This window comes from Pongo abelii, chromosome 7, assembly GCF_028885655.2.
Source record: "Pongo abelii isolate AG06213 chromosome 7, NHGRI_mPonAbe1-v2.0_pri, whole genome shotgun sequence".
In the NCBI taxonomy this organism is placed as follows: Eukaryota; Metazoa; Chordata; class Mammalia; order Primates; family Hominidae; genus Pongo; species Pongo abelii.
This window is the reverse complement of record NC_071992.2, coordinates 83,143,582-83,165,621: the sequence shown is the minus strand read 5'-3', so window position 1 is coordinate 83,165,621 and position 22,040 is coordinate 83,143,582. Positions and strand designations below refer to the sequence as shown.

At 35.6% G+C, this 22,040-nt stretch overlaps 1 protein-coding gene across 5 annotated transcripts in view; it reads right to left on the bottom strand.

Moving 5' to 3' along the window:
* Nucleotides 1–22,040, bottom strand: part of PREX2 (phosphatidylinositol-3,4,5-trisphosphate dependent Rac exchange factor 2) — a 308,213-nt gene that overhangs the window by 218,785 nt on the left and 67,388 nt on the right. For 4 of the 5 annotated variants that reach the window (XM_054561712.2, XM_024251586.3, XM_024251587.3 and 1 more), the window contains exons 2-6: nt 17,590–17,661; nt 15,827–15,949; nt 13,389–13,493; nt 8,247–8,348; nt 4,915–5,076 (exon numbers count right to left, since the gene is read on the bottom strand). In XM_054561712.2, coding sequence (XP_054417687.1) covers nt 4,915–5,076; nt 8,247–8,348; nt 13,389–13,493; nt 15,827–15,949; nt 17,590–17,661 — 564 coding nt within the window. Of the gene's footprint in view, nt 1–4,914; nt 5,077–8,246; nt 8,349–13,388; nt 13,494–15,826; nt 15,950–17,589; nt 17,662–18,784; nt 18,974–22,040 lie in introns of those variants that run through there. The other variant, XM_054561714.2, reaches the window with a different exon arrangement.

Here is a 22,040-nt window from a genome sequence, read left to right as displayed (position 1 = left end):
AACTCTAAAGAACACCCACCATGCCTCTGATTTCCCATGATCTAAATCTGTGCATTATCTCTAGGATAATGGCAGGCAAAAATCATTAAGAACTGTTTAACCACATATACGTATGAACTGACTGCAGAGAGAAATTACAATCTTGGAAAAGATGAAAGATGACAGGAGGCCTTGAAACATCCCCACTCGTATACAATGCATCAGCAGACAAAGATCTAACAGAGCTAGATCCATTCACAGTGGAAGAAAAGAAAATTGACAAGACTGACAACTGGAATGTGCTTCAAAGAGAATAGTTTTGATATCAAAGGAGTCTCTTAAAAAATTGATGAAGCATTTGAACATTCTTACAAAGATAAATCTTTAAAAAATACTATGAAAACAAACATAAAATAAAGAATATTATATTGTCTTATCATAAAATGTTTGACCCTCCCCAAAAAAGAATCAGCATTTGATTTGCTCTTTTTGAGGTTAAAACTATTAACTAAAATTATAATCTGATTTCTGTGACATACAAAACAAATAATATAAATTTTCATTTTACTAAGATAAAGTCCCATCAAACCGTCCCCGCTTCCACTTCATTGAAATTTTGTGCCTCTTTTAAACTGGATTCATTTTCAGTGGTCTTTTTCCAGACCCACTTATCCTCAAATAACAAAGACTATATATAAATCAATTCTATCTCAAGGTAGAAGATGAATTTGTATCTGCCAAATCACCTTGTACAGAGGACAAAAAGAAACAAGTCCCAGCACTAAGCTCTGGAAGACTCACATCCATGAAATAACAAGAAACATGACTTGAAATCAATACACTGTCAGGCACAAACTCAATCAAATGGAAGCAGCAAACAGATTCCAAAACCAACAAGAAGTAACTTTTAAATGGTCCTGTAGCACTGTATTTTTCCACGTAAAAAGGTAATAAAGAAATGTCCAATTTCTTTCTGTGTCTCTTTACTTTCTAAAACACAATATTTATCTTGAATCTCATTTATCCCAACACCTTCATATATTAATAATTCCTTCTCTTATCTTTTATCGTAATAGTGTTTTCCATATTTGAGAGATCAATTCCATATCAAGGACTTAAAGCTGAATTAATGACAACGTAATGTTTATTGATACTCCCTTTTCAAAATACTTCAGTATAGCTCCAAAGGCTACAGTTATCATTACAACATAATCAATCAACCAACACACAGACAGAGAATGATCCTGTTCTATGAAATGAATCTGAGATTAAACAGCTAATAAACTTCTTTTCCAAGGCATATTAATCAGTGCCCCACAATTACCTTCAGTAGACTATCTTGTAGAATGTTCTGAATGTTGCATAACTTATATGACTGAGATATGATAAATTACACTAATAAAAGGCATAACTTCAAAAATGAACAAATAAAACATACACTATAGATTTTCTGTGGTGGCAGTTACTACATAAATGCTGACAAAAACCTAATTTTGATAATCAACTTACTTTTAAAAGACAAGCAGGAAAACAAACTTAATCCAAAGAATTTGCCAAATTTGTATCTGAGTGGATATAATAGCACGTAGTAAGGAATATCAGCCTTAGAATCAAGCTGCCTGTTTTCAGATCTGAATGTTGTCACCTGTTTGTTAGTTATAAGAACTCAGGTACGTTAAATAGCCTTCATATTTTAAATCTGTTCAATGGAGAGTATAGCATCTCAGCCAACTGTGGAGATGATTATAACTCATTGTATGTGATTATAATGCATACAATGGAGAATCAGTATTTCCCCAAAAAGAAATTGGAGGACCAGCAGTCAAGATCCTCTGCCCTTCCCTTAGCAAATTTACCCAAGCAAGATTAGTTGAATCTTGGATTTTGATCTTCAGTCTTGAGTGTAGTCATATAAAGACGGAAAAAATTATTAGAGCCTATTCATTTTAGCTAGGGCATGGATGAGACTGTCAAATAGTTTCAGCTGCCTAGACACCCTTCTCAGGTCTGACACTGTAGCTTTTGTATTGACTCTGCAAGCTACCCAATCTTTTAAACTAATTTTTCTTTTAGTCTCTGTTGCTTAGAACCATATAACCCTAAGTACCATAATACCTTCAGTAGATAGGTGCATATATTAGACAAATGAGGGGAATTTTTTAAAGCTTTAAAATATCACCTCATATTTGCATAGCATTTTACAGTATTCAAAGAACTTTTACTTATTTCTTTTGACTTCTGCAATAATCCACACTCTATGTAGGGGAGGTATTATATATCATCCCCAAACAAAGGGTTAGAGTCCAGACTAAAAACCAACTCTGCTCAAAAGATATGCTTTTCTCACTGTCATATGTTTTGCAAACAATAAATTTCAATTGCTTGTTTACCTAAATTCAACATTCAGGAATGTAAATAGTTTAGTAGAACAAAATACTAGATAGGAACATTGTGCCTAAGAGATTTTATTGTTTAAAACAAAAGTTTTCATTTGATTAACAGTGAAGTAAGTCCCCGGATAATTAAGTGAGAGAATAATCCACCTATAATAGAAACAATGCAAATTCACGGTGTATCAGACTTGGATTCCATCAAATAGAATTTTAGTTACTGAAGGAACAATGTCCTCCCTAAGGAGGCCCTGAAGGTGGTCTGCAGGAGCCTGCGGAAGGAGCTGGAGAGGGAGCTGTTTCCTAGCATGAGCCCAAGGCTCCTAACCTCAAAAACTTGTCAGGGAACTCTGCATTCTGTAACTGTCATGCCACCCTACATCTGAACTTCTCCCTGTCCTAACCCTAAGGTAGCCTCTCCACAGACACACAAAGCTTCTGCAGGCTGAGCAAGGATCATCATTAGCAAGTCAAAGACAGCTCTTTAACTCATTACAGCTTCCTCCCAGGGCCTGAATTCAGCCTGTGTGACTCTGTGTCCTTACAGAGAGTCCTATGAGACTAAACTATTATAAACAATTTCTCCTAAACTCCCCAGAAGGGACCAGGCCTTAAAACCAAGTTCCCCGCCTCGATGGGGTGGTGGACTGGGACAGGCAATGGAGTTCTTCTCACAAATTGCCAAACCCACTGACTGGGCCCTGCTCCAAGCTGCACTCCCTCAAAGTCCCAAAACTCCCAACCTCTGTATGGCTGTCTTTCGCAATCATTGTCAAATCCTACTCAAGTAGAATTTATGTTGCCACTTCTTCTTGGAACCACTTTCTTGGAACCCAACTTCCATATTATCTCTCCTGTGCCTCCTGGAACTCTGACTATAGAGTTTAAAAACAAGGGCTATTTAACTTACCTAAGTTCTTATACCTAACAAGTGGCAAAATTCTCTCTAATCTCTCTGAATACACAACAGAATTCCTTAACTCCATCCAGTTTTCTCTGTCTCAATGCCCCATTTTCTCTTGCACTCAGAATGTTGTAAAACCACAAAAGTTGATGAAGTCAGGCACCCTCGGTTGTGGGCTACATATGATACAGTTCCACGTACATTCATTCTTCCTTTGAGTAACTGGTGTATACTGTGTAAACAATATCAATAACTTTTAAGGAATCTCTCATTTCTGCAGTACACTCAATTTTTAGGATATACACCAGGATGAAACAAAATTATGACAGATTCCATTTCCTTAGAGTGCCGAAAAAAATCTCTGAAGTTTTTGTTTTAGTAAAAGGCCTGGCACATTTCACTGACAAATTCCGCAATTTAAAGCAAGTTCGGTTTTTCTTCCAGTGTTTGAGTGACAACAGAACTCAAAAAGCAAACTTGAGTCAATTTTTCTCATCACAGCAGGACAACAGCTCCCCAGGAAAGAAATTATCATCATGAATCAACTGTAAAACACACAACCATTTTAGCCGCCTGAAAGAGGCAGCATTCATGCTGAATGTGAGGGCACTCCGGACACTTGAAATGGAAAGAGTTGGACAAAGAAGCAGCTAGGTCAACCCGAGTTAGCATTTTAAAAGATTCATAGGAGAGAAGGGACAAACGGAAGAATTCCTTAAGGTCAATGTTTGAGGTTTCTTTGCATATCTGGGTGAACATAATTTTAGGTCCAAATGAAAAATAACATATCAAAGGTATGAAACAAATTCATCTAAAGCCTTAAAGATAAAAGCAATCCACTTGGTTTTATGTGATACAGTATTTGGCTAGGAGAATTTTCAATCTTTCCTACACTTAAAAATTATCTTAATTGCTTACTTTATAACAAGAAAAAATTTAACCTAGTCCAAAGCTTATACTCATATAAATTAAGGCAATGTAATGACAGAATTTTAGTTCATTCTTTGCATAGTAGTAAAGTAACATAGGACTCCAACCGCATGAAATAACTGGGAATCAAAGTTACCATTAGCTGAAAACATTTTACAGATTTTGAACTATACTCTTTTTTTGGCATAAAAAAAATTTCCTTAATGACTCAGGAAGCCATAACATTTTCATTCTGAATAAACCTTAAAAATAAGATCATAGCCAGTTCCTTCAGTTTATAAATGAAGAAATCAAAACAAAGAGGTTAAGTGAACACCTAATTTAGAGTCTGAAAGTAACATCACAGCACACCTACTGAACTTTCCTTCCCTTCTTCACTCTCCCAGGATTCAGGCTATGTACTTATGGCCAAAGTTAAGAGAGGAACAGGATCATCATGATGCATAAATGCTAAAATATTAAAGCTTATAGCCCACATAGTATCTATTGGCTCCATCACAAACTTCTTGGATCAAGGTTAAGTCAATTAACCACCACCTTAAAGATACTTTAAAATAATGATGAAAGTGAGCACTTTTCAGAATTGACTATAGTCCTCAAGTAATATCTGAGAAAATGACCATTTATGGTTCCATCCAACACCAGTAATTCTGCACAAGGCCTGCAACATAAAACTATCTTAAGCTCGATTGTCAAGCAAAGTGAATGTACCTCCCAGCCTTCAATGTGAGACTGCCATTCCTCTAAAACTTCTAACTTCTCCATCTGTCTCTTGGCCTCGTTTATGTTGGAACAGACAGCTTTCATGGCTTGGAGGGCTTCCATCACTGCTGCATAGTCACTGTGTTTCCGTGGAGTCCGCTTCAGCAACTCCTGTTTATACACAAAAAAACAAATCGCCCTTTGATCTTCAGCTTTCTGGTACAGCAGATTCAGACTGACCAGGAAATGAAAACTGCAAAGATCATGAGAGCCACTTCTATAAGTGACAGCACAAATTCCTCTAAGATTAAGATCAAAAACAAAAGTTTGAATCAATGAGTAAGTGTAACCCAAATGCACATTTTTGCAGTCACTTTAATTTTTCCTCAAACTTACTTTGTTTTTAAAAATTAAGTTAGGTTCCTCCTTTCAAATGGTCAAATATCTTACTGGGAGCATAAATTTTTATGTTTTTAATAATTTGACTTTTGTTCTAGCAGAAGCACATCTTTATAAGTTAATTTCATTTTTCTAGTCTTTAACAGAATAACAAATCTTTAAGTGTGTCATAATTTCAAAAATAATTTAGAAATCCTATTTTCTAATATTTTTGAGAAACTATAAAACTATGTCATAAACAAAGTAAAATTTTAAAATAATGTCTTATACTACAACAAGGTAATTTAAAAATTCTACAATACTCCATCATTAAAGGAGCTATTTATGCTGTTTTCCCCAATTACTCAGGCTTATTCTATGTGACAAATGAACTGCCATATACCCCTCAATAGCTTCCTTTTTTGTTTTTGGTATTTAGGGGATTTGGAGGGTCTTTTTATTTATATTTTTCCCATTCATCAAAACTAGAATAATCTTTAATCTCTTAAACATATTGAAAGCCCTTGTTAGTTGTTTAAAAGCACAAAATTAAACATCTTCACCCACTGTCTAGACAGTTGGGACCACATTGCTTTTTAATTAGTCATGTGTTTCCTTACTATGGTTACCATCATCACGTAACTAACACAATTACAGAAATCCTGAGGCAAGTCTTGAAAAGAATTTTCTAAATTCTCAACAAACAGTAGGAAAATATGCAGTTGTTATATTCTTTTGAGTTCTGTTATTGTTGAAAACTCTGCCACAAACTTGGACCCTAAATTCATTATGTTCACACCTTGTTCTGCAGAGCTAACACCAGAGGAATACATATTATATCACTCCCAAGACAAGGTTTAAAAGTTATGCTGGATCACAAATCCGTAAGTGAGACATGCAGGCTTCTCCAGAAACTCTAAAGAGTAGAGGCACCACAGATGCCTCTATGTCAAGTGGTCAAGTCAGTCTGCAGGCCATAATTTGGAGTCCAATTATCTAAGGAGTTGGATATGAATTTACATAATGTGAAATAGTGAGAGAAAACCATCACTCACAATCCCTTGGCCATTACTTGCTAAGAACTCAATGTTGATTGACCAACTCAATAATTTCAAGCTCCACAAATAACATCAATGTATCTTTTCCTAACACTACAGCCTAATCCATATAATATCTTTTCTGAATAAACAAAACCACCGTAAATCAAAGAAAATCCCAGCAGAATTTTTCAGCCTATGGTACAACAGAGACAAATATCAATGCCAATGTATCTACTACATGGGCTAACAGTTTTTTCATGTTGCTTTGTGGAGATGATCTACCAGAAAAGGGAAAGGAGGTCATCCATCCACTGCTTGAAGGGGCTCTAAACTGACCTTCTGGCTAAGAAAGGATGCATCCAGGATGCTTGCTTTTGGGAGGTCAGTTCAAATACCTGAGTTCATCCCTAATCAGAAATGGTAATTTAGAATAACCACTTTGTCGTGATGTAAACTTTTAATCTCCCTATCCCTTCTTAAATCCCCTGGGATTCCAAAATCAGGGTCAGGAATAACTGCAGTTATGAGTACACATGCAAACTGAGTCAAGTCAGAGGTCTGTAGGGATTCTCAGAAAGAAAGGAGATACATTTGCAACAATACTCCCTCTGCAGAGCTGGGGACTCCTGTGTCAGCCTCTCTGTGGCTTTTTATGGCTTAAGCAAGCAATGCTAGACTTTTATTTCTTTAATAAGGAACAAATATTTTCAAATAAAATTTACACAGATACCCAATTTATGGAATTGACAAGAGTTGTATTAAACTATATTTTTAGTTCAAATTCAACATTTATTTCTTAAAAAGCAAATCAATAAAAATACTAGTTAATATGCCTCTAGTATTTCTGAGTATTTTGTGAAGTTTAGATGCCAAGTAGTAATTTATATATTAAAATAAATCAGAATCAAATAGATATGAATAATAATGGCTAATACTTATAAAGCACAGACTATGCTAATTGATTTATATAAAATAGTTAAATTAATCATTATCATTATCTAATCCTACATATATGCATATATATGTATTCAGAATACACATGCATACATACATACACACATTCCCATAGGTCTGTGCTATAATTTCATCATCATCATAATCATCATCTCTATTTCATAAATGAAAAATCAAGGCATTAAGAGGTTCGATTACATGCCCAGTAAGCACAATACTTGGGATTTAAACTCAGAGTTCATGTGCTTAACCACTATCCCAGGCTGCCCATCCTGATGTTATGGTTCCAAAAAATGCAGTTTCAAAAATTGCTATCTTGACCTATTCATAGGTCCCTTGTAGTAAGGGCAGTAGTTGGCACCTTACAGTGTATTTTTCATAATAAAAATTGTGGTTACTATAATGAGGCAACAAACCTACAACCATTAGTAGGATGTTTTACATCTTCTAAAGGCAATGTTTTCTTAGCAATCTCATTCCACATTCTATCACTTATTGTCTCATGTGACCCACACTATTCCCTTGAATAATAATTTTAAATCCTAGTTATGCAATTATATAATTTTGACCTTAATTTCATTAGCATCACAAAGTCATCAAAGTTTAAGGAAATCAAAAATATACCAGCAGTGGATTTATTTAAAATAAAAGGCTCTGCAAAATGCTATATAAACTAGTCATAATGAACTTAATGGGATCTATCTTGAAGCTAATGCATTTCCTCTAAATAAAACTTAAACAAGTATGTTTTATACAAAGAGCACCAAAAGTTCTTTCAGTGGCTTTTCCACTGAACATCTGTTTCCTACACTATATATAAATTTGTGACAAAATGGCCACTTTTTTCCAATGCCTATGGTCTACCCTTCCTTCAGAATATCAGACTTGTTAAAATAATTTTTTAAAAAGATCATCAGCAAAATATGTAGGTACAAGGAAATGGCTACAATGAGGTAGCACATAAAATACCTTCAAAATAAGAGGGTACTTGCATATTCTTTGTATTGGTGTTACTAAATATCCTTCCAAGGGAACATCTGTGTTCTTCCGTCCTCCAAGCAGCATGCAGTTCTGGGGTGAAAATAATCAAAATTAATTACATTTTTAAAAATCTCATGCTGTGAAACTTTCTTCTACCATAAAATGCTGAAAACTAGTGAAAGCATATGTCTTCCTATACTTTCTTTCTCTAAGAAGAGCATATTCAGTCACAAACACTCACAGAGAGACAAAGAGAAATACTAGTTACAGAACTGTGTTTTGAATCTGCATCTTAAAAATTAATGCACCTATATTCTCCTGAGTATGAAGTCTGAGGAAAAAGAGATGGGAAAGAGATAGAGAGATGAATGAATGGATGGATTAATGGATGGATAAGTGGTGGATAAACAGATGGTTGACACATAAATAGATAGATTGATTTTGCTTATAAAGAAAGCTATATTATGTTGTAGAAGGGCAAGTATCAAGACAGTTGGGTTCTAACTCAGGCTCTACAACTGACAAGTGATACAACTTTGGCTGATTTCAGAATTCTAGTTTTCCTCTCCACAAATAGGACAGGTTTTAAGCAAGTGATCTCTGAGTCGCTTTTTTGCTATCACACTGCACCAAAGACACTGGGCAGCCAGTGTCAGAGAAGGAGGTCAGATAGGATTTCCACAGAGGCAAGATGAATGAGGAAATCTCAAAATCAGGAATCAGAGTGGGGTGAAACTGAAGCAGCTTTCACTGATGATAAAGTGGTGGTCAAGAGAAAACTGACTCTGATAAAAAAAAGCCTTCACCTTCATAAACAACATGCAATGAAACAGACTTGAAACAGAAAAACTATTTAATAAATATCTAACAGAGGGAAGAGAGAGCCCCTCAAATATCAAACTAAGTTAGCAACTTTCATACTACAATTTTTAAAATACTGTTTCAGGTTCATTGAGAGGAGAGGCTGAGTGTTGATCAGGAAAGGATGCAAAAGGAAGACTGATAGTAGCAGAACAATATTCTGCTGTCCTGAGCAACTGCATATCAGCCTCAATATGTGTGTCCAAGTCAGCAAAATCAGCACTCTGAATGTAACTTCACCCAGACACCTCAGAAGGCATAGCAGTAAATACATGCTCTTACACAAGCATGCTCTTCGGGGGTTTCACTCCCTACTGCAATCGGGTTATCAAAATATTCTTTCAAACTATATATGGTATTTTCCCCCAGAGGAATCCTATGAAACACAACTATCCACATCTCATTATATTTCCAGTGATGTTTCCGTTCCAGTATGTTAGCATCCCTGTAAAGCAGCCATCCCCTCACCTACCTCTGGACTGAAGTGCCCTAAAATCACTCAGGGCTGTCTAGCCCACTTTTATTGCCTTGTGTATTAATACTGTATAGATTGTGAACTCAATTCCTAATACCATAGGTTAGCTACCACTTTAGACTGGCTTATGAGAGCCAGCTCCTTATACATACATGAAGAATATGTTTCCTGACCAGGCACAGTGGCTCACACCTGTAGTCTCAGCACTTTGGGAGGCTGAGGTAAGAGGATCGCTTGAGCCCAGGAGATTGTAGAAAAATGAAAAGCACATCAGGAACCAAGAGGAAACATTAAGCTTACCAACATGTGTGTAACTTGGAGTCACTAAAGAAGAAAACAAAGGGTCAGATAAATATTTCTAAAATAATGGCTAAAAACTTCCCAGATTTGATGAAAAATTAATCTATAGATTCAAAAAGCTCAACTATAAATAAGAAATGTACAATCATCCCCACACCTAAACAAATCATTGAACTACTGAAAGAAAAACACAAAGAGAAAATCTAGAAAGCAGCAAAAAAGAGAAAAATGACCCATCATATAAAGTATACCAACCATACAATTATAGCAGATGCCTTATCATCAGAAACAACGGAAGCCATAACGTAGTAGAATGACATATTCAAAGCGCTGACTGAGAAAAAAATCGATCAGTCAAAAAGTTCTATGTCCAAGTAAAACTATCCTTCAAAAATGAAGGCAAAATAAAGACATTCGCAGATTTAAAAAAAATTAAAAAAAGACTGAGCAAAGTTATTGCTAGTAGAAATGACTTACAAGAAGAAGAAGTACTAAGGGCTGAAAAGCCTAATATCAGAGTCAAATACACAGGAAGAAATAAGAGCACCAGAGATGGTAAATGTGTACATAACTATAAAAGACTGTAGAAAAATATAGAAAGCAATAATTGTAACACTGTGTTGTGAAGTTTATAACATATATAATGTAATATATATGGCAATAATAGCACAGTAGAGGAGAGATGAAATGGAACATTTTCCATTTCTACTCAGGAAATATTGTAGCCAAATTTCTCCTGCTTTTAACTGGAATTAGGTCAGCATTAACCTAATATGGATTTGATATGTTAAGATGCATATTGTAGTTCCTAGAGCAATTACCAAAAACACTCCTAATAATATAGTTTAAAAATTGAGAGGAATCAAAATGGTACATAAAAAATGCTTGATTGACACAAAAGTAGGTGGTAAAACAGGAACAGAGAAACAAACAAAAAAGACATGTAGGAAAAAATAATAAAATGGCACATGTAAATACCATCATATCAATAATTACATTAAAAACAAACAAACTGAGGACCCCAGAGACTGTCAGACTGGATAAAAAGCAGACCCAACAATATGCCATCTGCTAGAGACATTTTAAAGATCATAAATAGCTTGTAAGTAAAATGACAGAAAAAGATATACAAACAGTAAGAGAGCTATCATAACTATAATATTATTAGGAAAAATAGACTTTAACAGAAGAAATGCCACAAGGACAAAGAAGACCACTTCATGATGATAAATAGAAATATGAATATAACAATTATGAATGCGTGCATATCTAACAGAGTCCCAAAATACAGCAAACAAAAATGGACAGAGTTAAAGGGTAAAATAGATAATTTAATTATACATGGAGATTTCAATATCTCATTCTCAATAATTGAATCATTAAACAATATGAATAATATGAATAGTAATTCATAGCATTGTCAATGCATACAATTCATAGCATTGTCAATATATATGAATATTATTCACACCATATCATATGAACTAGAAATATAATAAAAGTTATTCAACATACGAAAGAACATCTACCAAAAAAATCAATAGCAAACATCATACTTAATGCAGAAGGACTAAATGTTTTCCTACTGAGATCAGAAACACGGCAGGGGTGCCCGCTCTTACCACTTTTATTCAACACTATACTGAAGGTTCTAGCCAGTGCAATAAGAAAAGAAAAAAAATAAGTCATCCACAATGGAAAAGAAGAAGTAAAATCATCTTTATTATCAGATAATTGATCCTATATGCAAAATACCATAACAAGCTACAAAAGAACTACTTACCAAATACATAAATTTAGATCACAGGACACAAGATCAATAAACAAATTCAATTAAAATTCCATATATTAGCAATGAACAATTTTAAAATGACATAAGATAATTTCAATCACAATAGCATCAAAAGTGGAAAAACAAAGGAAAAAAAAGTGAGTACAAGACCTGAATACAGATTTCTTACATATGACAAAAAAAGCATGGTCATAACAGAGAAAAATGTAATAAATTAGACTTCATCAAAATTTAAAACTTCTGATTTTAAAAAGATGATATTTTAAAAACAAACAAACAAACAACACTGAGAGGAAATATTTGCATATTATATATCTGATATAGGACTTATATCTGAAATAACAAACATTTATAGATCAATATACAATAAACATCCCAATTTTTAATGGGTAAAAGATTTGAATAAGCATTTCACTAAAGGAGACATGAAGAGTTAACAGCACTTGAAAGCATGCTTAATGTAATTAGTCACTGGCAAAATACAAATTTAAACCACCATGAGACAGCACTACACACCCACTAGCATGGCTATAATCAGAAAAACTGAAAATGCCAAGTGTTGGCAAAGATATAGAGAAACTGGAATCCTCATGCATTGCCAGTAAATATGGCACAGCCACAGTGACAAATAGTTTGGCAGTTTCTTAATTAGTTAAACATGAGCTTATCATACAACACAGGCATCAATTCCACGTTTAATGTCTACCCAAAAGAATAAAAACATTATGTCCACTCAAAGACTTGAACATAAATGCTGATAACAGCATTATTTATAGGAGCCCAAACTGGATCCAGACCCAATTTTCATTAACTGGCAAATAGATAAACAAAATACAGCATATCCATACAATGGAACAGTATTTTGCAATTAAAATGAAAGAAAATGGATACATTCTATAGCAAGAATGAACTTTGAAAACATTTTACTAAGTTAAAGAAGTCAGGCACCAAAGATTGCATTGTATGATTCCACTTATATAAAATATCCAGAAAAGGCAATCTATAGGGATGAAAACAAATCAGCGTGAGCCTGGTGCTAACGGTGGGTACAGAGATAGGCTGTAAAGGGACATGGAGGTCTTTCTGAGGTGACAAAAATGATCTAAAACTGAATTTGGGGGATGGCTGTGCAACTCCACCCTCTGCTAAATATCACTGAATCGCACAATTATAATCTGCTCCTCACTAGCGATTAGTTTGCCCATGACAGCCAAAATATGAATTTATTTGTGCTAACCTAAATAAATTAAACACATATTCTTGTTGTTTTTATGAAAACAAAATAAGAAATGTATGTAGGAGAAAGGTTAAATTTTACACTTATTTTCTACCATGTCTACGATTTGCTTCCTTCCTGTTACTGCCCTACTTACAGCTCCCTCAGCAGAAGTAAAGGACGCCCTAGGGAACTGGAGCTATAAAGCAGTGCTGAACTCTGGCAGAAGCTCCTCTCTCGCTAAGAACCTGTGGGGTATCACAGATAATTCATAATCAACCACGAGGGGGCATTAGCAGTACTTCCCCAAACACAAGCTGATCCCAGCTCTCACTTTTATTTTCATCAAAGGACTCTTGCTTCCTCGCCTGGGGATGCCAACAGAGGTATCCCACAGATTTTTACACCATATTGATGCTATTCCTTGGTTCTCAATGGATCTAGCAACACATTTCAACATACACTAACACATAAATATACACTTACCAAAAGAAACGTCCGGATTGTTCTTATTTTGTTGAGTTCAAGAAGTAATTTTTGTGCCTTCTCATGGTTACTACAATACTCATCATAGATACGAAACTTGTCTTTCTGTGAATTCATGTAAGAATAAATTAGTCATTTTATTCACCATTCTGCAATTTTAACCTATGTGATATGCGTAAAGAAACTTCACTGAGTGTTTACTATGTTTTAAGAGCTATACTGCGTGTATACAGCTATATATAAATTTTATTTATTTTCCTTGGCCCATGAAGAATAGCCTAAAAAGGGAGATGGACATATATCAGTTATACTCCATCGTGATGAATTCAAGTAGACAAAGGAACCAAAGGGTGGCAAAGCACAGAAAAGAGAGGGCTGAGCTTTGCCATGAGGATTCAGTTACAGCTTAAAAAGAGGAAGAAATTACATACATATTCTTGCTGTTATTTATGAAAACTGAATAAGGAATGTATGTAGAAGAAAGGTCAATCAATCTGAGCAAGGTCCAGGTATATGAATCCATGATTCCTAGGCAGGGAGACGGAATAAAGTCATTTAGGTGAAGGCAAAAGCAAGTGCCAGATCATGTAGAAATGGAGAAGCACAGGACCCTGCAGTTCATATACACCAGTCTAGACAGTTGTGCTTAAGAGAGACACTGACAACCTGAAGAATATCTAGCAACAAGCAACTAAGAGAATGACAGACCCTGAAGACACCACATCTGAGAGGTTATTTCAGAGTCATATTTGTAGGTATAGAAAAGTCAGGAAATCATGAATACTTTCAAACAGCGTTATGTTGTAAAGGACTGACGGTCCTATGTAGCTCCAAATATAAAACTAGGACCTTTAGGTGGATGTTGCAAGGGCAGTGATGGGCAGATTTGGGATCAACATAGAGATTTTCTAACAGTTAGAGCTGTCACTAAAGTAGGAACAAAATAAACAGCCTTCATAGATAAATAGGAGATATTCTTTTAAAACAAGATTTGTACCATCATGATCTCTAAGCTCCCTTCTATTTGTAAGATTTTCTCAAAGTGCCTTATCATCAAAAGAGTACCAATAAAAGAAAGACACAAAAAATTTATTGATCAAATGTTAGAACAAAAGTGTGCCCATTGAAATTTTAAAGGCATGCATTTAGAAACATTAAGTGCTACTTTATACAACCAGCAGAAAATGTATTGAATCACTTATCTCAAGAAATGACATGAGCCAGAAAAAAAAATAAACTTCAGAAATAGTTTAGCTAAATTCAGAGATGACAGATTCATAAAGTGTTACTAAGGAAATGGATGTCAGGGTGCAAGATTCCCAGGCACAGCCCTGGACTGAGATAGCAACTACTCCAGCTGGCAGAAGATTCTGATTCTTTTGATTCTTTCATGAAATAAAGCAGGCTTAAGTGAGTGGACACAAACACCCGTGGCTTCCAGCTGTGCCCAAGAAAAACACAGCTTGATCTTCCTATACCCAATGAGACTCTCCTTTTAATACAATTATTTTTATGAAATATTTTCTGACTATAAAAAGAACACAGAGTCTGCTCACTACATAAAGACAGATTTTGAAACTACTATCAAAACCTTTCTAAAAGTCTAGATGGAAAATTAAAAATATACAAAATTTGATTTCTATCACTAAATACGCTTGCACATTTTTAAACAAAACATTAATTGTCTAGCATTTTGATAAATACATGGATTCATATTGGTATTCTCAAAATTAGCATCAGTGTAACGGTATACATAGCAGCATTCTTTTTTTTTTTGGTGTGAATGCCCTTTAGTTCTGAAAACAATTTTCACTACACAGTTGTCTTTTTATTTTGCAAATTAATTGCATAAATAATTTCAGGCATCATTTATAAAGAGATGAAAATGATCATATAGGCACAGGATGTGTAATTTGAAACAACTGAGTACTGGCTGGTTATTGTGTCTGCACTGCTCAGTACAACCTTCTGAGAAACCATCCTTGGGGAAAATTCCTGCTACTGGGTTTATTTAACTCCAGGTTTGTCACAAGTTGATTAACAAGGGAACATTCTGACTAATAAAAGGCTCATCGTGCCATTATAGGAATGAGGATTTTCTGTCTCAAAAGAAAAATGCTCTATGTTTGAGAGAAACATAAAAATTCATTCATTATGAACAGCCTGAATATTCATTAGAATTCAAAGCTACAGAGGACGCGAAGAACTAACTTGTCGGGGAAAAGAAAAGGCTGTTTATTCTTCAGTAAAATGGATGATGTGAGGCACTCTCCCCTTTTCTAGCTCTAAGTGGAAGATTTCATTGGCCTTAAAAGACCCTAAACTTTTGGTGTCAGATTTTACTTCTAATATTGAATTCACACATACCACTATGCCAAGAGCTAAATCTCAAAATCCAGGGGAAAAGAACTTTTAAAATAAAAAGAAATTTATCCTACAAAGTGAAGAAAGCAGGTTCCCACTTCTTGTTGAGCATTAGGTTCGGGGTGTAAGCATTCTTCCACGACTTTTAAGAATTCTTTATGTACTGCAAGGATGTCTTCAATGTTTGAGAACAACATCTGTAAATAAACAAATGTGTAAGTAAGCTCAGTAGTGAAGCAATTTTTTTAAGTCTATGATAGCAAGTATTCTCTCTCCAACCTGAAAACCGCACATCCATGCCTTCCTCTACCTTGCCGGCAGAGCCTCAGTTTTGTCTGGACTTCCCCTCCACGCCGCCGACACAACTCTGGGAACCAGGAGCCCGCGGCTGGCTCTCAGGGCAAGGCCTCGGTTGCCCAATCCAAGCCAGGTATCCCACTCCCTTCTCAAGGCTGGGCTGCATGGAAATCAGCAGAGTTGCTGGCAGGCTTTTCTGGGAAGGGCATCTATGCTCCTAAGAAGGGCATACCAGAATGGACAGTCCTCTTTTCCCTCTGGAAGGTGCCCCATGTAGAAGTAAAAGCTGGGACAGCTCTGCAGCTACAGGAAGAGCCAGCTTGAGCACAAAGCTGATAACCTGGGTGGCAGTGATTAGCTGGAGAGGATGTAGCGACCTTGACGGCCTCTCTGGGTCACAGGTGCTAAACCTTCTCCTCTGTCTGGAGTCCCTGATATGTGAGCCAAAGTGTCTTCAATTCAATTTCAGTAAGAGGATTCTTTAGCTTACAACCAAAAGCAAGCTAACTAAAATACTCTCCTGGGAGGAAAATTTTAAAGTTAGGTATTTTACTCATGGGGAAATAGAGTCAGAAGAACCTTTAAAAATCCTTAGAATGTTTTATATTTCCAGCAAAATAAAACAGTAAGTTAGCATCATAAATATCAGGAATCGTACATACAATTTAAATGACTAATCATTATAGTATGATTAATTTTCATTTACCATCCTTTTTTTTCAAGACTGTTCACAATTTTCCTTCCTTGCCGTTTAAAAGAAACGATTATACGTCTGTTTCTGAATTTAGGATATTATGTGGAGTGAACCATTGAAATATTTTGTTCTTCAGTGATCACAGAGACTGGAAGTCACATTTGCCCACACCCTGCCTTCCTGAGCCACCTCTAGCAATCCTCCTACATGGCTCAGCTCCCTCCTTCTCAAAGACATTGAGGTTCTTAGCCTCCAATTTATTTTATTTATATATTTATTTATTTTGAGACAGAGTCTCACTCCTGTTGCCCAGGCTAGAGTGCAATGGCGCCATCTCAGCTCACCACCACCTCCGCTTCCTGGGTTCAAGCGATTCTCCTGCCTCAGCCTCCAGAGTAGCTAGGATTACAGGCATGTGCCACCACAGCTGGCTAATTTTGTATTTTTAGTAAAGACGGGGTTTCTCCATGTTGGTCAGGCTGGTCTCAAACTCCTGACCTTGGGTGATCCTCCCACCTCGGCCTCCCAAAGTGCTGGGATTACAGGCATAAGCCAACACACCCGGCCGCCTCCAATTTATTTTTCTTCCTCTGTTCAAATGTTCCCAAGGCCTTGGTTGAAAAAAAAAAAAAAAACTCTATGACTTCTCTGCCATTCTCTTAATCTTCCATCTCTTTTCCTAAGCCCTATTTCTCCTTTTTAAAATTATTACCAATACAACTGACTGGCACAGCAACTTGTAGTTGAACTGCTGATCAACTGAAGGGCTGCGAAGTACCATGGCACCAGCAAAATTTATCTATAGGAAACTCATGCTCAGGTTGAAGGCCAGTTGTACTTCCTCACCTTCACTGTTTCTTCTGTCACATTTTTGTCAACTTTTGATGCTGCACACTGGTTCATTCGGTGTAAGAATGCCTGCATGAAACAAGAAGACATTATGAAGGTAACATCAGGTTAATAAAATGACTGGGTGTTGAGCAGAATTAAACTAATTTTTTTACAACAAACCAAAGTGTAAAATTCCATTTGTTGAGTATAATAGTTTTGTTGTAACACAGAAACCCTTGTGCATTGCTGTTCCTCTCTGGGAATTATACTTCCATTACAATGTTGGGGTAGGGCCAGAAATCATCAAGTATATGTAAATTAAATTTATCCACCAGGATCTCAAAGTTGTGAAGTAAGCATTTAGAGTCAGATGTTTCCTAAACTTCTAAGACTTGCAAAGCACAAGAAGACCAAAATTTAACGGAAAATGGCATTTCTAATAAAACAACAAAAGGGCCAGAGATTCTGAAGTGATCCTCTTCGAAATTAGAGATAGATAAATAGATAGAAGATAGGTAGGTAGGTTGACTGATTGATAAAATAGATGATAGATAGACAGATAGATAGATAGATAGATAGATAGATAGATAGATAGATAGATAGATATCCCTGCCACTATTTCCCAGGAAGACACTTCAAGAAGGAATGAAAGAATTTCCTTTCCCCTCTATCGCCCACCCCCAGCCTTTTAAGAAGCCAGAATTTAAATTTCTGGGTTCAGGTCCGGGCTCTCCATACCTCTATGGTAGGCAAATAAGCCCTTTAGTAATTCAAAGATTTGGACTCTTCTCAGTGGTCATTAAGTTTTGACCAATGGCTAAATAGGCTATTATTTTCACAAAGAAAAAAAGGAGTAGAATAATTTCATTATATTGAGCCTTGAAAAAGAAAGTTTAGGGGAGAAAAAGAAGAGAATTTCCATCTAGCAAATTTGGTTTATGTCCTCAAGACACCATCCATTATCACCCTCAGGACATGGCTAATAAGAGTATAAAATGGTACAACATTTCAGAGGGCAAATTGACAATATAGCTCAAATTTTTAAATGGGTATTTCCAGCCAGTATGGTGGCTTGTGTCTATAATCCTAGCACTTTGGGAGTCCCAGGCAGGATCCCTTAAGGCCAGGAGTTTGAGGTCAGCCTCAGCAACACAGCAAGACCTTGCCTTTACAAAGATTTTTAAAGTTTGCTGGGCGTGGTGGCACACACCTGTAGTCCTAGTTACTTAAGAGGCTGAGGTGGGAGGATCACTTGAGCCCAGAAGTTTGAGGCTGCAGGGAGCCATAGTCACACGCACCACTGTACTCCAGTCTGGGTGACAGAGTAAGATCCTATCTCAAAAGATAAAAATAAAAATAAATGGGCATTTTCTTGAACCCAGAAATACTACTTCTAGGACTTCATTCTAAGAAAAATATTCAAACAAGGGGATTCATTGTATTGATTACCAAAATGGAAAAATTGGAAACAATCTAAATGACCATCAATAAAAGAATCATTAAACATATTATGATATATTCAAATTATAGACTACTATAGCAAAAGTGCAATCATAAATGGAATGTGATGAAAACTACATAGACACATACATGTGTATACGAGATGTCTATAAAATATTGTCTGGTGAAAAAATGTATTAAGTGGCATACTTGCTACATACATACATATATGCAGATGCATAAGAATATATACAGATATACAAATGGATAATATCGGTGTGTGCTAATGTTGAGAAAAAAGTAGGTGGCATTTGCCAAAACGCAATGGGTAGTTCCTTTTAGGTAATAGGAAATTGACCTTTGTACACTTTCTAATTTTTGTAATATTTAGCTATAAGCATGTTATAACTTATATCAAAAGAGGAACAAGACTATTTAAAATAAAACTAACGAGCCACAAGATCTCACTCCTAGCATGACCTTCAGAACCACATTTATTCCTGATTCAACAAGTTCATGTTTCAGATTCTGTAACTACAATGTCAGATCAGAAGGACTAGCCTCAACTTTTCAACATCAGCTGAAATAAATAAAATGAACATGTATTGGATGTCAATCTAATTTGTCTATTGGGAACAAGTGATATAATTTTTGAACTCATATCTAAAGTTAAGGATAATTGGTGAAAAAAATTAGAATTTTCTAACTTTAAGTGCTCAGTTTATTAGTATTATTCTGTTTAATTTTTTGCTTTAGTTTTGTTTTTCTTGAATATTTTCCACATACTCATCGCAAATATGTTCTTTATCTCATTCCATTTACTCTTAAAACAACATGGTGGTTTATTTCCCTAGTTTACATAGTTTACATTTCATATTGACCACATAGTAAACAGGTAACCTCTCGTGCAAGCAAAGCTTAAACTTCACCTCTACATTTATAAACCTTTTCTTCATAAACTGAACTCAGTCACATTCTGAAATGGATAAATTAAAGTGAGGAAGTAGTAACAATGAATCAAAATATGAGTTAGAATGGAACATACAAACTAAGAAAGTAAACCATGTCTTTATCTGACTTTTTATCTTCTTATCCTCCGTGACAATATGGAACTTTTTGTTTAATTGTATATGAAAGGAAATCTGGAACTTGTTAGCATTTCTGACCAAGCATTTCTTTTTCCCAAGGTCCTCATTTTATACAACAGTGAAGGCAGATTTTAGATGTTTGCTGAGAACGCAAAATCATGAAAACGGTTTGACATTTTTTATAAGAGGTTTAAATCTTCCTTCCTAAAGCTAGGAATAAATAGGTAATTTCAAAATCATCCTTTAACAACCAGCATCTATAGTGTCCTTTCAGACTCTGTTGTCATATTTAATCCTTCTTATATCAATCAAGGAAGCATTAGTAGCCTAGTCACAAAAATACATGAAGGATTCTATACATTGTTTTATCTCTGCATTCATTCCCACTTGTCCAAAATTTCATCAGAATCAGATAATCTTCATCTTGACATACATATATTTGAAATCAAGCAGTGGAAAATAGCTTTTTTATGCTAGTGGATTTCAAACTTTTTCTTGTGTTTAAGACTTGGAGAGTTTCTTCCAAATGCAGATTCCTATCCCCAGAGGTGTGACTCAGCAGATTAATTTAGGACCCAGAAATCTGCATTTTGAGCAGGACTTCTAGGTGATTCTGATGTAGTTGGTCCAGAGATCATCTTCTGATGAACAATTCTCTATGTTTATTCTTTCAAAGACTGAAACAAAAAGCAGACTTTGAGAAATAAATGAGTCTTAATAGGAAAATCGAGTTTACTTATTTCACTTTGACTTTCAATTCAATGTCAAACAGTGGTTGTTTCTATACAACATCCTCTCACCCAACCACTTGGGATGCTGGCACCCCACAGAGGACGCGCCTCCCACCCATGAAAATCACAATCAAGACTGCATATAACAGGTCACAATAATCTCTGAAGGGTAGGGAGATGCAGACACTACACAGGTGAGTCAAAGACAGGCTGAGTTGCGTTCAGAGGAAGTGAGGCTCTCGCAGATGCTGCCCCCTCCAACCCCTGAGGACCTTTCAGCTTGTATGTGTGTGAGCATGTGCTCCGCTCACCAGCATTCCCCTAACAATGGCTCCACAAAAAATATTCCTAGATATCACTCTAGTTATGAGCTTTTTCCCAGAGTACTCTTTATTTTCTCTTTAACTTGCTCCATATTATCTTGTATTGTTGGTAAATGCATATGATAAATATTATCCACTAATTAAAGTTTAATAAAGCTAAAAATGTCGCAAATTTGCTATCAAGAATCAAAAGGGAGAAACTCATTAAGATGAAATAAGAAGATGACAGCAATCTCCTTTATCCGTGTCTGCCCATTTGTGCTGTTGCTAGTTCAAAAGTAAAGCAAAGCTCACCATGGGCTTCATTCTCAGAACGCATTTTCTTATTTTATAATTTCAACTTACAAAATGATCTCTTTCAACATATTTTTGCTCTTCCCACTCTTTTCATCAGTCCAGGCACACACAGTAGATCATTTTCAGAAGTCCCGCAGATTTTAACAATTTATACTTTTAATTCTAGATACCCGATGCCAATCTGAATTTCGTATCATACAGCACTAAACCTTATTACTCCAACAAATATTCTACATTCAAAATTCTGAATGTAGACTATTTAGCAGCACCCTGTCACCTTAAACATTTGGCTATTTAATACGGATACAGACAGGTAAATTGTATATATAAAGGCGAAATAGGAAAAATTTAAGAGGGACTCCACTGTTGCAGGAAAAAAAGACTGTACTAATTTCATGAAAATAAATGAGAAAAAAACAATAAGGGTAAATATTTTCCTTTTACCCTTTAACTTAAAACAATATTATCACATCACAATTCTTTGGAAGATAAGGGCTTTGTTTGGTCCTAATAAATGAAAGAAGTTTGTCATTTGGGTTTGCATGAACACCTGGTTGGTAGTGGCATCACTGGAATGGAGAAGACTG